The sequence below is a fragment of the Genypterus blacodes genome, unplaced genomic scaffold (genome assembly GCF_046128005.1).
Source record: "Genypterus blacodes isolate CSIRO-AG114 ecotype Tasmania unplaced genomic scaffold, CSIRO-AGI_Gbla_v1 ptg000023l_1, whole genome shotgun sequence".
NCBI classification, from domain to species: domain Eukaryota; kingdom Metazoa; phylum Chordata; class Actinopteri; order Ophidiiformes; family Ophidiidae; genus Genypterus; species Genypterus blacodes.
The window spans coordinates 430,640-445,019 of NW_027466836.1; the positions used below are offsets into that span (position 1 = coordinate 430,640).

The window sequence follows — 14,380 nt, forward strand, 5'->3', positions numbered from 1 at the left end:
CTGACTCACTCTGATTCACTTTATTGTTAATAATATACATAGTTCTTATAGATATTATATACATATTTAAATGTAGACTGCTACTCTTTCAGGTTTTGTTCTTCTACTTCGTCATTTCTTTTGTGTATTGTTATTATTCTATTTATATTTATATATATTTATTAATTTAAATCAGAATCATGACTTCCCAGCTTGTTCCAGTAGGTGGCAGTGCGCAGCTGCACGCCCACGAGCTTTCCAGTGAAGAAGAAGACAGACGGAGATGATGATGAAGAGGAACTCGGGACAAAATATTTCCTCTAAATAATTTCTCGTAGCGTCACTTTTGGTGACATTTTGTGTTTCATCTCACAGTTTGAACTATAATTACTTCTGCCGCTCTGAAACACGCCAATTTAAAAGGAAAATGACGGAACAGTCGTCGCTGTTGCTACGTAAACAACTAGCAGGTAAGTTAGCTTTAGCCGGCTACAGTTAGCTCCCTTTAATGTCACTGTTTACGTTCTAGAAGCGATTTACTCAACGATTTAACCCCAAAAATGAGGAGGTAACAGAACCATTATGTGTTAGAATGTATACAAGCTGGAGTAGATAACACATTAAATGAGTTTTGACAGGAGCTGCTGTAGAAAAGCACCATGTGTTGTGTCACACAGACCATGTGGCTGAAAGCAGCAGCGCAGCCTGCTGACACTCAGGCAAGCACACACGTTCAGCGCAATAATACACACTTAAAAAATCATTTCAATGTTCTTTCGTATAGAAGTCAGAGTTAGAAGAGTAACACGGAGAACCTTCGCCTCTCGGATTAGTTAAATTCTTCAGAAAGCCGAGGTTTGAACACTTTCATACCATGACAGCGACTAATTTCTGAATTTAAATGAATGGTAAATATTGATCTGTACTCTAAGTTAAATGTCAGCTCGAGTGTTTATGGACACAAAGACAAAACATCAGAAACTGTACAAATGGAGGAAACATGAACACGTTTTCCTCTCCAGCATGGACTGTTACACATACGGTTGATCATTTTAATAATATAGAGATATATTTTTCTGGCTTTCACACAATATCCAGAGTGTTTTCCTGCTTTTCCTATCTGAAAATGTAACATGTTAACACGGTGCATAGAGGAGGAGCAGTTATTGAGCAATAGCTGTTTGAGTGGCTGAGTCATCTTGTATTCTGAGACTTGTTTCACTTTGTACCACTCTGACCCTGACTCTTAATCTCACCCAATCTGTTCCCAATCAGCAATTAAGAAACACAAATTTACTGAGTAATCTTATTATGAAATGGTGTGTAAACTTATATGAATGTGTAGGGACATATCATGGTTTAAGTTTTCATCTGAGGGAGTTTTGCTCCCTACAACACTTAACCTAGTTGAACACATTCCTTGCAGTACTCGTACTTTGTCACATGAGGGCAGCACCTTCAGCATTGCCGACCAATGACTGGCAACTCTCTTTTGAATTTCAGAGCTGAACAAGAACCCAGTGGAAGGCTTTTCTGCAGGTCTCATAGACGACGATGACATATACCAGTGGGAAGTGGTTGTTATTGGACCCCAGGACACGTTATTGTGAGTCCAATGACATCTTAACAAGCTCCGTGTTGACTCATGCGCACACACTCCACACACATTTAATTTAACACCGCCCCCTCTGTCGTTTCAGTGAAGGCGGTTTCTTCAAAGCCACACTAACGTTTCCCCGGGACTACCCTCTGAGACCTCCCAAGATGAAGTTTATCACAGAAATGTGGCACCCCAACGGTAAGGAGCGCCTCTCTCCCAGCAAACAACAACTACATGAACACATGACAATATAAGCCTGAGTGGTTTTATCTTTATCTTCTACCTGTTCGTGTTTTCCTCCAGTGGCTAAAAATGGCGACGTTTGCATCTCTATACTGCATGAGCCTGGGGAGGATAAGTACGGCTATGAGAAACCTGAGGAGCGCTGGCTGCCCATCCACACGGTGGAGACCATCATGATCAGCGTCATCTCCATGTTAGCGGACCCTAATGGAGACTCTCCAGCCAACGTGGACGCGGCTGTAAGTGCAGCGATCAGCTTACGAGTCTCATTTTCACCGAATAACCCCAAACAAGGCAGACGTGAGCGTGTTTACATGTCGTTGACGCCGTTGTGTCTTTGATCCGTGGCCTGTAGAAAGAGTGGAGAGACGATCCCGCCGGAGTGTTCAAGAAGAAGGTGGCACGTTGCGTACGGAGAAGTCAGGAAATGGCTTATGACTGAAGTGCCGCTCCAGCCTTCACCCACCATGGTGAGAGTCTGAATGCTTGAATACAGACTCGTCACACTGATGCATTACTATTCCTTTAAGCATCTTCCCATCGCTTTGTTTCAGGTTGGAACCAGTCAGCGGTGGACAGAACAACAGGTTGCACTCGAGTCCACTCGGACGACCACGTGGCCCAAACTTCCAACGTCAACCGGTCACCCAAAGACAAATTAAGACTCACAGGAAATCAGTTTCAGCCGTGAATGTTTTAGCCTTTCATATCTTTCTGTGTTTAAAGCAAATCCCAGACCACGTTTCTCCTCCAGTATTTTCTCTCGCAGCGTTCTAAAGGCCAGCAGGCTCATCGCCAGGCAAACGTCCTCGCCCTCCATCTGTCAGGAGCCCGGACGTCCCCCCGTTTGTTTCCACATCAATTGGCCGATGTCGCCCCGCACCATTTCCTTCTTTTTCCTGACTCAAACTTAATCAACTTCTCAATCCTAACAAGTCGATCAAGGTCCTTTTAATATCGCAAGATCATGAGCTAATGTTTTTTTTGTTTTGATTTTTAAACCATCAACATAGCATTTATTAATTTTGTGTCAGTTGCTAAACTTTACTTGCATAAGTAAATGGATTTGATGCTGCGAGGCTGAAATCTCTCGGAACCGCACAGTCACTCAACCCAAGTTTACGTTTATTACTATATTTATTTATTTAGATGAATTATTTTAAAGTGCATGTCGTTTGTCTTGGAAGATTTCTCCTCTTTATTTTCAGTCTGCCACACTGAGCCATTCACTCTGTAGATGTCATGAACTCTTCTCATATTAAATCAAACTATTTGCCGTCATTAGAGATGAAGGACTTGAACACTGGCGTCTCCTCTGTACCTCCAGTGTTTTCTACTTCCCCAAAGGGGAAACGATCACATAGAGCTGCCTTAACTCCTTTCACTGCCAGCAGAGTACACGCAACACTTTTTTGAGGTTTAGAATCCAGAAAAAACAAGTTTTATACAAACCAAAGAACAACCAGTTTCACAGTCAAACTTTGCTGCACTTGTACCCGTGTAAATACAAAGTCAACCATGAGAGGAAGGTTCTGATGGTTCTGGTTCTCTTTCAGAAAACCCACATTCATATTGCAGAGGACGTCTGTAGCATCTTTACCCCACACGTGGATCAGCTGGTCAGGGTGACGCAGTGAAGCGTTTGTGAAGTGGGGATATTACTGAGCGAGTCGCCGGTGCAGTTTTGCTGTTGAGGTCCTGAGTGCCTCACTGTGAACTAAACACAATAAAGCTCAGTGTGGACATCTGACTTGTATGGTGAAATTTGTGTTACCTCCCCACAGTTTGTATCACACCTCCACATCCTGTCAGATTCTGTGTACAGATCAGGACCACCTGGCACCTTTCACTCACTGTAAACTGAGACTCACTTCCATTGTTGTACTCTAGGGGGCAATAAAGACAGAACAGCGCCGCAATATCTTCCTCCACGATTGCTTTATTGAATTAAGCACCAGCTCAATATGATTAACAATCAGACAAGCAAGGACATTACCTTGGGCTGTATAAAACCATCTTTCCCACACAAAAGCAGAACCCCCCCCACCCCCTGTGACCCCCCCTCCCCCGCCCCCAAAACAAATCTGGAACATGTCGAACACAAACTGGACGTCCTCGGTCGCTCACTGTCCAGGAGCTGACAGACTTTTGTTCATGAATTGCCTCTTGACAAAGCAAACCCACCACTGCAAGAGACAAAACCACCGTTAGAAGAAGACAACAAAAAGAAAGTGGAGACGGACAGTTGATTGTAACTCCCTGTTTTCTGCCTGATTCTCTCAGATTTCCTCTCACCATGGAGTTGATGACAGGAAGTATTCCCCTGGTGTGTCACAATACAGGCTGAGGTGAGGCAAAACACATTTCGATTCTGAACTCACCTTGCTGGGTTTGTCTGTCTGGGGGTCGAACACGCGGTCGCATAATCTCAGCCCGGTCTCCTGGCGGATCTGCTGCAGGTACGCTCTCATGGTCTCTGCAGGAGGGGGCGGAGAGGCACGGGCAGAATGGGTCACATCTCTCGCTGACCAACATCATGTAACGGGGTAGTCGTAGTTGTGTTTGTACTTACCGTCTTCCTGCTTGTTGGCAGGCTTGAGATACATGGCGTTGAGAGGGAAACCAGGATCTCCAGGGATGGGGAAGTTAGTGATGCCCAGAGTGTACATCTCCTTCTCTCCCTGACCTCTGGAACTGCACTGCAATGACAAACGTAATGCAGATACAGCAATGCAGAGTGTGAGTGGACCAAACGACAGAGCACAAATCTTAATACGGCATAAAACACACAAGTGATCCCTTGTGTGTGGTTTACCTTCTGTAGCTTCTTCAGGCATTCAGAGATGTACAGTGTGACGTAGATCAGCGTCCTGTCTGCCTCATTCTGTAACAAAACACAGAGAATGCATGAAAATTCCTGTGTTTCAATGTTTTGATGAGCTGTGTTCGGGTCTGAACAGTGAAAGGTTGTGTAGTTTGAATCCTGAGCAAATATGAGAAGACTGTGTTGCTGAGAGGAACAGGGAGGAAACAGGTTGAGACACGCGGAGAAACGAAGCTGACAGGCGCCTCCAGACACGAACACACACACACACACACACACACACACACGAGGGGGTGGAGCACACACAGACACACACAGGCGAGATGCATTCTTTCACCTAGATATCTAAACTGTCTGACAAATTCATTTTAATCTTGGTTAAGTTCATTGAACAGGGATCTGCCATCTTTCCCGTTCAATCCAACTCCAAATAAGGAGCAAGTGCGTTCAGTATCACCTTAATCTCATAGTTCTTGAAGAAGACGTTGGCTTTGAAGTAGTAGATGGCCTCATCGATGATGTCTTGGTCGATGCCTGAAAGAGTCAAAGAGGAAAGTGCTGCTGTGACTCAAAGTCATCACGTATATAAACCTACATAGAACTTCATCATTTTCTATTTGGATTATTAAGATATCGTTTTAAAATAAGAAAAGGAAATCAGATTTAGCAGGCAAACTGATCAAACTTCTGACTAACTTCCACAACCAAAGAGAGAAGTGAGACATTGAAGAAGTTGAACTTGAGGATGCAGAAACGCAGAGAACCATGCCCATATAAGGGATGGACGCGTTCCAGTCCTTAGCCACAGCGTCCTGACCTGTACACTTATAAACAGTATGTATGAGGGGTTGCATCCGTACCATCTCCTCTGGCTGGACCCTTGAACTGGGTCTTGATGGGCAGCAGCGCCATGTTGCCCACCATCCTGGTGTCGCTGCCCATCTGGCTCGAGTGATACGCCTGCAAATCAAACGCACCTTATGTTACCCAGACGCGTTTATACATTCATTTACATTCCAACAGATAAGGACCCGTGACATGTCTTCTACACCGTCGCCGTGTAGGGAGAGTGAAGCCGCCACGTCACTGCGTGGGACGAAACGGGCACAAAACGGCCAACGCGTAGTTTAGTTTGGCATATCTGACATTTTCTATCGAGTTAAATAGATGGAAAGCTAGCTGTTGCGATGCTAAGCTAACGGGTCTCGTCATCACATTTCCTCGCGCGCGGGCCTCTTCGCCTCCAAGCGGAATTGAGTTCCGATTTCGGCTCCAAATCCAGCAGGAAACCGTGTCGCGTCTTTGGTGGAGTATGCAAGGTTTCACTCACCGGCATGTTGAGTGATGAATATCAGTCCAACTGCTCAGCGAGAGAAAAACTGACACCAAGCAGCGCCCGAGCTACTTCCGCCTGTCGCACCCAGCAGCACTCTAACAGGAAGTACACAGTTGTCATGCTTTGTCAGGCCACCGGGGGCGCTCGTTCACTTTAGATCCCTGGGGTGATGGTTCATTTTTGCCTGGTTCGAGTCTTTAGTTTATTTATTTATTTATATATATATATTATATAATATATATATATATATAATATATATATATAATATATATTTAATATATATATATAATATATATATATATATTATATATATATATTATATATATATTATATATATATTATATATATATATATATATATATATATATACACACACACACAACATTTGCATCAATGTTCTCTATGTTCTTTTACTGTTTAATTTGACCTCATTATGTAAAGCACTTTGTACTGGTTTGAAAAGTGTTATATAATACATGTTGATCAATAAGGAGCAGTAACATTCAAAAACTTTTAGTTTTCTTATAACAGGCAGACCAGTCGCATTTTTGTTTATTTAATATAAAAATATATCATTAACAATTGCATTCCAATGCCAGAATGTTAAAATAACTGTAAAAGTGAACAAACCAACATCACAAACTGAATCAACCAAAAGACAAATAAACTAAATTTATGAAAATAAATATCAAACGAGACATCCATCAAATTCTCATCACATCTAATCTCTCCAACACAGATACAGAAGATGGATAGATGGATGATTCCTACAGGTTCTTCAAATGTGTTTCCAACTTCATGCACGCACGCACGCACGCACACACACACACACACACACACACTCACTCACTCAGCTGTCCATTTTGCCTTGGAAAAACTCATCATAATTGTCGTTAGAGGCCTCTTCATCCACCTCCTGGGGAAGGGAGAAGAGGGAAGGAGTGGTTAATAGATATTTGACACAGTACGAGTGGATCAAACATGTCAAAGTTAAATGTACACTATGTTGGATCGTATCCATCCTCACCTTTGGCTCCTTGAACTCCAGGTCCTCTCCGTACTGTATAGAGAAGTCGATGTGCTGTAAGACGATGTTGATGCCCTCCTCGTCTGTGCGGTCAAACGGCAGGAACCTCACCATGCTGTAGTCATCGATCTGGATGAAGACACATAGAGACGCATACGGGATCAATCCCAAAACATTCCTGTTCAAAATCAATCTAAGTACAGAGTTAAAACCAATCAATGACTCACCAGACCACAGATGGCATTGGTCAGCTTCTTGAACTTGGTGCTTCGGAAGGAGTCGGAGTTATCTTCAATCATGGAGTACATATCTGGGTCCAGGTATCTGGGGGAAAAGAGTAAACATAGTCATCAGTGCTGCCATCAGCGGGGAAACGTCTCTCCTCATACTTGCAGATTTTCAAGAACAAGAACAACTTACTTTTCAATTTCTTTCTTGGCTTTGGGACTTAGCAGGTCCATTTTGGTCATGATATTAACCTGAGGGATCTCCAGAGACACCATGGCACTCAGGGCAGCCATGACCCCTGAAATGAACTAAAGACGAGGAGGAAAGTAGCAGAAACTTAAAAATCTGATGTCATTTCTACTGTTAAAGTGTTGTATAGCTAAACAATGTGTACACTGGCGTAGTGATAAGTTGTGTTCAGGTACAAAAGTGAATTAGAGCGCAGGAGAGAGAGATTAACACTTACCTTAAAACTCTCCACCATAAACTGGGAGTCCACCAGAAAGACCCCACACACCCGAAACTCCCACTGCTGGAGTTGCTCCACCAGCTGCTTCATCACTGGCAGGTGTGTATAAAGTTCAATCTGACCTACAAAGAGAGACAAGTCAACACAATACAACACTGTGTGAGGCACAATATGGCTACATTGTTAAAATGAACTCCCCTTGTGAGTCTCTCCTCTGAGCTCTTACCTGGACAGTCAAACAGGATGTAGTCGTCCTCCACGTGACCCAGACTCTCCTCCAGCCACTCAAAGTTGTTGACGAAGTACTCCATGCAGAACACCAGGCCTCCGTTTGGGCCGAACCTCAGAGAGCTGTCCTCCATTACGTCGTCCACCTGGATGAGCTCGCGGATATCTAAGGACACAAAAACAACAGCAGCAAACCCTTGATTACTCATCATTTAGTGGTGTCAAATGCTTTTCAAGTGATAATATTCAGCTTATGGTGAAATGAAAATCTCTCTTGTAATTCCCAGAAAGACACTGATCCTCTGGCTGTGTTCTGAGCTGATTATGATGTCATCCCCTGATACATTTGGACATAAACAGTATCTTCTTCTCACCTGCCATCACAGGATAATCAAAATGCTCAGCTGCTGGGTCCAGGCTGACCACTTGGACGGACCTGTTAATAGACGCTGCGTGCTGGACCATAGTGGAGCAGTAAGTACTCTGAAAAACAAAACATAAACAAATGTGTTACTTTATTTGGGATGCAAGACTCAAGCCTCATGTATTAGCTTAGCATTTAGCTCAATGTGCATGTTGAGGCATTTCAGCACGTTTACTTGAATAAATAAGATAAGTTACCTTGCCGCTGCCCGCCGGGCCCATCACTAGCTGAGCGTAACGAGGCATTTGACCTCTGACCTCTCCTGTCAGGGTTTACAGGTGACTTTAGTCCTTGGAAGTTCTTGTTTGTTGTTGCGCCATTCGCGCATTGGAGTGATCAGAAACCTCACTTCTTCAACCTCTCTAATTCCGGTAGAACATACATTGTATTGGCGTGCTGCTGCCATCTACTGGTCATTCTAAAACTCTTGAAAACAGTGCAGTAAATTAATACAGTATCCCTCCTACCACCAAAGTATGTTGATATTGAAACGATATATGCCACTCCCTGCTACAAAACAAAAGTGTTAATTATCACACTGCGAATGAATTTATAATGTCTCACTAAATCGATGGATTGCGTTATTACGAGTCTGTTTTTCGTCACACACGAACCACGTCTGTCCACGTATTGAAAGACTTGTGTAGGGAAATCCTGGTCCCGGGTGTTCGTCTTGAGTCTACTTTGACTCTTTGGCAGTCACAGACGGGTGTTCCTGCTGTACGAGGCAAAAACAGGTAACAAGCTGCTGCGGTTCACACGCAGTTTTACACGCAGTTTACACGCAGCAACGGAGCCGTTTGAACAGTTTGTCGTGTTGTCAGTGTTGTCAGTGTTGAATGGCGGCGCTAGCTACAGTTAAGACGTGTGGCGTCCAAAGGCGAAACAAATACACGCGTGACTGTCAGTTGTTTCGATAAATGAATGACAGACCGCGTTTACGCGGAGGCGACTCGATGCTAAACCTTAATTTTATTCAATTATTATCTCGTGTACGAAGAGTTTAAGGAAGTAACACAAACGGCCCGGGTGCTTATCTCGACTTAACGTTGCTAAGTGAACCTTGGCGGTGAAATGCTACTGAGCCGCAGCGTTAGCTAGTCTAGCCCATAGCACACACAGCTATGCTAAACCGTACCCGTCATAAAGAGTGTGCCAAATACATTCTTACGCGTTCCAGAGTCGCTCTGAAAATACTGTGTAAATGATCTCCCTAGGCAGTTATTGAAACAGATTACTCGTCTCTCTTCATAACATGGCTCTAAGTAGTACTGTCATCTTACTGCAGATCATCTTACTGCTGTGTTCATTTGTAGAGAGTAGAAAACCTTAAAGTGACCTCAGGTGATGACTTTATTCAGCTATGCAGTTCATTTCAAGGAACCACAAAGTAGTTGGGAGTAGAAATAGTGCATATATGACCTTATCCCTTATATATTATATTTATTTATGTGTGTACAACTATGTCAAGAGAGCAGTTAGCGCGGAGTTGTGCATCATTCCTACTTTTACCTTCAATTTCCTTTATTTTTTACTTTCCAAAGAGTTGTCATGAATGGAACCGCCCTAATACTTCTATATTGACATCATGAATGAGGTCTCCATTGCTATGACTCCACCCACTCCACTAACCCCTATATAATGACATAATAGGGCTGAGGTGAAGGGGCTGACATATGGGGAAGATAGTACAGGAGGGTCGGCAGGAAAAGGTAGAGCCACCTGAAGAGCCCTTTGCTCTAAACCGGCTTAATGAAGGAATCAGCGCTTGTTTAGTAACATGATGCATATAACAGTCATTGTAGACAACCTATAGATCTATAGATAATCAGTATAATGGATCCACAGGCCAGTTATTGCTGCAGTGGCGGGCGTTGGAGGAGATTGTAGGAACCACGCTCGTTGCAACTCCACGCTAACAAACGACAAACAGACGCACACTCTCCAACTATTCTTCTTGCCGACCCTCCAGTAACATCCTCCCCCTGATATTTCACCCAAGCCTGACCCCTGACCCCAGCCCCTAACCCTCATGTTGGACATGAAGCAGAGTTAACATTAGGTAACCTGTTACCGGGACGTTGGATCAAACCAATCTCTTTGCATTGCAGCTCATGAGAAAGGCCCCAAATCATTATTTGCACAATCCATTCATTAATTTTTAGCTTTGACTTTGGATCAATCATTCAGGCTTTTAACGAAGCAATACCTCATCAGTGTGTCTTTTGTGTGTGTGTGTTCCAGTGTTGTAGGCTATGAGTGTGGGTGATGGAGGACAGTCGCTGTGGGGACTTGGACTACATGATCCAAGATGAGGACAGCCTCATCGAGGGCGTCAGCAACCAGGTTCTGTTGGTGGTGGCGCTCAGCATCGCCTTCCTCGGCGGCCTGCTCACCGTGCTCTGCAGGCAAGAAACGTGTCCGGGGCGGGAGCCATGAGAAATAATAAGTATCAAGTATGCAGAAAACAATCCTGCTACGCTGTGGCTTTGGTTCCTCATAAGGAGGATAAATAGGGTTCAGATATTCCATTCTACTTCTACTTCTGCTGTTTCAGCGTTACTGCCAACACAGTCTAGCCAATCTCAAATTTCTCCAGCAGCTGTGGTGATTGGGCCTTCACTGTAGCAGAGGAGAGAAGAGCTCTCCAAGTTCACTCTATGTTTATAATAACACACTTGCTCCCTCTCAAGCACATTCAGCTCTTCACTCTTCCTTCAACAGTTTGGTACTTCAGATGTTTGAGGTTTCAGTGATTCAAACGTGAAAGTCTGCTAATCGCACTGACCTGGGCTTGTGGGACAGAATCGAACATATTTAGGTTGGGCGAATTGTGTGTGTGTGTGTGTGTGTGTGTGTGTGTGTGTGTGTGTGTGTGTGTGTGTGTGTGTGTGTGTGTGTGTGTGTGTGTGTGTGTGTGTGTGTGTGTGTGTGTGTGTGTGTGTGTGTGTGTGTGGTTTGATGAGCAGATGAAACACACCACAGCTCCTTAATGTCGCTGTTTTGCTTGACCTAATACCCGACCACAAGCAGGGTCCTGAGTCCCCTCGTTCATGTGTTTACCCGACACCCGGTGCTCAGTTTGCTGCGTTATTCTGCCCCTAAATGCTGCCGAGGGATGTTGTGGTTCTGAGTAATCGTGCTTTGACATTTTTACAGACATGAGCAGCAGAACATTCATCCTGAAAATCAGGAGCACGTGCGAGCCGTCCGGCAGCAGCTGCAGACAGAGCAGGTAAGCAGGCGGTCACAACTCCAAAAGCTTTCAAGGCTTAAGTGGTCAAACTAATGTCACAGTCAGGAAACAGCGTCTGACTCCTGTGCTGCTGATGAAACCACAGTGACGTCACCAAACTAGCAAGGTCACAACGCTGATGTCACCAAAACTAACCAAAGTTCTGTTGACGTCATAGCCATGACTTGTCACATTAAAGAGCAGCTAGATTGAGCCAATGTCACAATAATTCCATTGTGAAAGCTTCACCTGTTTCTCATTTTTGTCCCTTTTATATCAGGATGAGAATCCTCAGCCGGAGGCGCGGCATCAGTTCTACACAGACATGTCCTGTCCTGTGTGTTTACAGCAGGCCGTGCTGCCTGTGGAGACCAACTGTGGACACCTTTTCTGTGGTGAACAATGATTTCATTGTCGTCCTTGGAAATTTGTGTTAGTTTGGTGCAGCTGCTAATTGTGACTGAATACATCTCATCTGATCTCAGGTTCCTGCATTATAGCCTACTGGAGGTTCGGCACCTGGCTGGGTGCTATTCACTGCCCCATCTGCAGACAAATGGTGAGATACATAACATCACTGTGTCTCTACTCAGATGGTGTTATTGGTCCGGTTTAATCATAGGAATTTGTATTCTTCTCGTCCCCCAGGTGACGTTGCTCCTCCCACTCTTCCATGAGCACAGCGCCCCTCAGAGGGTGCAGGACGGCGAGGCCGAACCTCTGCTGATACTCCAAGATGTCAACGATTACAACCGCAGGTTCTCAGGCCAGCCTAGATCTGTGAGTACATGTGAAGGCAGCGCTACTAACATGTCTACTTGGCGAGTTGGACATGAATGAGTTCCTCTGTTCCCCCTCAGTGGATGGAGAGACTCAGAGATGTGCCCACGCTGCTCCGACACGCTTTCCGGGAGATGTTTACCGTTGGCGGCCTGTTCTATATGGTCAGGATCCGGATCCTCTTCTGCCTGGTGGGCGCGGTCACCTACCTGGCCTCGCCCCTGGACATCATCCCCGAGGCGCTGTTCGGCCTGCTGGGGTTCATGGATGACTTCTTCGTGATCCTCCTCATCTTCGTGTACATCTCTATCATGTATCGAGAGGTGGTGACACAGAGACTGAACATGTAGGTGACCACACACACGAGCCTCCAGCCTGCTCCTGCATCTGAGCTCTATGGACTGACCGTATAAAGACTGATCGAATCGAGTCACGTTAAAGTCGATGGTAAATGGGTTTATTTTGAGTTCTGAATTATGATTCTGTTAATATAATTCACCACAAATCAGGGCAATGCCAAACACTATCCGACCTGAGGATGGATGTTTGGGATGTGATGTTGTGTTGGACTGAGCCATGTCAATCTTGGGACATCTCCAGCTGAGTGGCTGCCGTGGCTACTCGGCTGATTTGTAAATCATCTCATTGAAGACGTCTAACGATGGCATGTGATTTCAAAGACTAACTATAATATATTGGTGATATGCATTAAAAGTGGCTGTGCTGCAATCGCACAGGTTGGGGACAATGCTATGCAGCTGTGCAGTAACTTGACCAACAGCTCTCTCTCGCTCTCTCTCTTTCTCTCTTCCTCCCACTCCCTCTCTGTTAACCTCATTTTGTATTTATTGCCCTGATCTGATAGCTTTCAGCATGAATATGTGACTGAACTGCAAGTGCACAGGACAACCAGTGTGTTGTTACATAATGATATCTGAATTGACAAATTTTAGGCATGAAACTTGTGAAGGCCTAAAGTGAACGGACAGCGATCGTGTGTCCTGTTGAATGTAAACTTTATGTGATGAACGTTCAATAATCAAAAGGATGTTTGCAAGGGAATTGTGTGCGTTTCTAAAGCGCTTTGGAGCGAGACAGGGAGCAATGCTTTCATGTTTGTGATCCGGTGAATCTTGCCAGGTCTTGCCATCACGTTAGTCAAAATAAAGATAATTTGAATTCAATATAATCCGACTGCACTTGCTCCATAAACAAGTAACTTCCTCTCTGTGTCAAAGACTAACGCTGACTCCACTGATGGGATTTAATAGAACAGGGATTCCATCTGAAGTGCAATAATTTACAGTGTAAGAGGAAAAAGTCCAAAGGCAAAAAATAACAACAGCATGACTTTGACCTGTTTTCCTCACAAGAGAACTACTGATCTAGATAAATGTTGCACAAAGCTGTCCAGACCCCTTTGTCATGATTGATTGAAGGCAGCAGGTATGTATTGATCTGGACTCATAAGGGGGCAGATTTTAGGCCAAAGTCTGATCTTGGGACTTCTGTTGACAAACTGTAGTTTCTTCATTCTTCACTGATGAGCTTGATCTTATCTTTGTTTCTGGACTGTTTCAAAACTTCTTTCCCTTCCTCCTTTCTTGATAGTTTGAGTGAATGTATCATCAGCTGTGAATGCTTCTGCCATCCTTTGTAGAAACGGAGCTATATTGAAAGAAAGGGGAAATGTTGTAATGTGATCCCGTGTGTGTTCATATTAACACTTAGTTGAAACTGGATCCAAATCTGTTATTTTCTTTATTCATGTTGAAATGAATTTAAATACTAGTCCTACCAGTCTGAGTGAAACTGAAGTCAGGCGAGAGTCTCCCACAATAGCTCTGTAAGTGAGTTTAAGTAAGTGTATACAATTAATTTGATCACAACATAATGAACTACAGTATAATGGTTCTCTTATATCGGACTATAACAGCTGAAATCAAGTCCAGTCTGTAACCCTTCAAGTGAGATGTGAAAGGTTGCAGAGTTTAAAAAGAAGTTGTT

The 14,380-nt window shown here is 44.1% G+C and overlaps 4 protein-coding genes across 4 annotated transcripts; 2 read left to right on the plus strand and 2 right to left on the minus strand.

Moving 5' to 3' along the window:
• The first annotated feature begins 220 nt into the window (after nucleotides 1–220).
• LOC142992821 (ubiquitin-conjugating enzyme E2 G1-like) lies at nucleotides 221–3,572 on the plus strand. Its single transcript, XM_076143327.1, has 6 exons — nucleotides 221–449; nucleotides 1,483–1,585; nucleotides 1,680–1,777; nucleotides 1,883–2,061; nucleotides 2,178–2,292; nucleotides 2,377–3,572. The coding sequence occupies exons 1-5, from the start codon at nucleotides 407–409 to the stop codon at nucleotides 2,262–2,264; spliced, it is 510 nt and encodes a 169-aa protein (XP_075999442.1). The 5' UTR covers nucleotides 221–406; the 3' UTR covers nucleotides 2,265–2,292; nucleotides 2,377–3,572.
• A 169-nt stretch (nucleotides 3,573–3,741) lies between these two features.
• On the minus strand, nucleotides 3,742–6,116 carry arpc3 (actin related protein 2/3 complex, subunit 3). The gene is made up of 7 exons (XM_076143326.1): nucleotides 5,977–6,116; nucleotides 5,507–5,606; nucleotides 5,104–5,180; nucleotides 4,638–4,706; nucleotides 4,395–4,521; nucleotides 4,204–4,298; nucleotides 3,742–4,008 (listed from the first exon to the last, which is right to left on the minus strand). Exons 1-7 carry the CDS (start codon nucleotides 5,980–5,982, stop codon nucleotides 3,946–3,948), a joined length of 537 nt encoding a protein of 178 aa, XP_075999441.1. The 5' UTR covers nucleotides 5,983–6,116; the 3' UTR covers nucleotides 3,742–3,945.
• A 269-nt stretch (nucleotides 6,117–6,385) lies between these two features.
• On the minus strand, nucleotides 6,386–8,762 carry gpn3 (GPN-loop GTPase 3). The gene is made up of 8 exons (XM_076143324.1): nucleotides 8,556–8,762; nucleotides 8,309–8,417; nucleotides 7,933–8,100; nucleotides 7,704–7,828; nucleotides 7,430–7,545; nucleotides 7,237–7,333; nucleotides 7,010–7,138; nucleotides 6,386–6,898 (listed from the first exon to the last, which is right to left on the minus strand). Exons 1-8 carry the CDS (start codon nucleotides 8,601–8,603, stop codon nucleotides 6,833–6,835), a joined length of 858 nt encoding a protein of 285 aa, XP_075999439.1. The 5' UTR covers nucleotides 8,604–8,762; the 3' UTR covers nucleotides 6,386–6,832.
• Nucleotides 8,763–8,945: 183 nt separating this feature from the next.
• rnf170 (ring finger protein 170) lies at nucleotides 8,946–14,036 on the plus strand. Its single transcript, XM_076143325.1, has 7 exons — nucleotides 8,946–9,095; nucleotides 10,603–10,766; nucleotides 11,518–11,593; nucleotides 11,874–11,988; nucleotides 12,079–12,152; nucleotides 12,242–12,373; nucleotides 12,454–14,036. Exons 2-7 carry the CDS (start codon nucleotides 10,627–10,629, stop codon nucleotides 12,721–12,723), a joined length of 807 nt encoding a protein of 268 aa, XP_075999440.1. The 5' UTR covers nucleotides 8,946–9,095; nucleotides 10,603–10,626; the 3' UTR covers nucleotides 12,724–14,036.
• The last annotated feature ends 344 nt before the right edge of the window (nucleotides 14,037–14,380 follow it).

Excerpts from the sequence above, each read along its gene's own strand:
- LOC142992821 (XM_076143327.1), top strand. The coding sequence starts at position 407 with ATGACGGAACAGTCGTCGCTGTTGCTACGTAAACAACTAGCAG. Across the intron at positions 1,586-1,679 it reads GGACCCCAGGACACGTTATT|TGAAGGCGGTTTCTTCAAAG; the intron begins GTGAGTCCAATG and ends CTGTCGTTTCAG. Across the intron at positions 2,062-2,177 it reads CAGCCAACGTGGACGCGGCT|AAAGAGTGGAGAGACGATCC; the intron begins GTAAGTGCAGCG and ends CGTGGCCTGTAG.
- arpc3 (XM_076143326.1), bottom strand. Across the intron at positions 4,522-4,637 it reads GCCTGAAGAAGCTACAGAAG|TGCAGTTCCAGAGGTCAGGG; the intron begins GTAAACCACACA and ends TTGTCATTGCAG. Across the intron at positions 4,299-4,394 it reads TGCCAACAAGCAGGAAGACG|AGACCATGAGAGCGTACCTG; the intron begins GTAAGTACAAAC and ends CCCCTCCTGCAG.
- gpn3 (XM_076143324.1), bottom strand. The coding sequence starts at position 8,603 with ATGCCTCGTTACGCTCAGCTAGTGATGGGCCCGGCGGGCAGCGGCAAG. Across the intron at positions 8,418-8,555 it reads GCCCGGCGGGCAGCGGCAAG|AGTACTTACTGCTCCACTAT; the intron begins GTAACTTATCTT and ends TTTGTTTTTCAG. Across the intron at positions 8,101-8,308 it reads TGATTATCCTGTGATGGCAG|ATATCCGCGAGCTCATCCAG; the intron begins GTGAGAAGAAGA and ends TTGTGTCCTTAG.
- rnf170 (XM_076143325.1), top strand. The coding sequence starts at position 10,627 with ATGGAGGACAGTCGCTGTGGGGACTTGGACTACATGATCCAAGATGAG. Across the intron at positions 10,767-11,517 it reads CTGCTCACCGTGCTCTGCAG|ACATGAGCAGCAGAACATTC; the intron begins GCAAGAAACGTG and ends ACATTTTTACAG. Across the intron at positions 11,594-11,873 it reads AGCAGCTGCAGACAGAGCAG|GATGAGAATCCTCAGCCGGA; the intron begins GTAAGCAGGCGG and ends CTTTTATATCAG.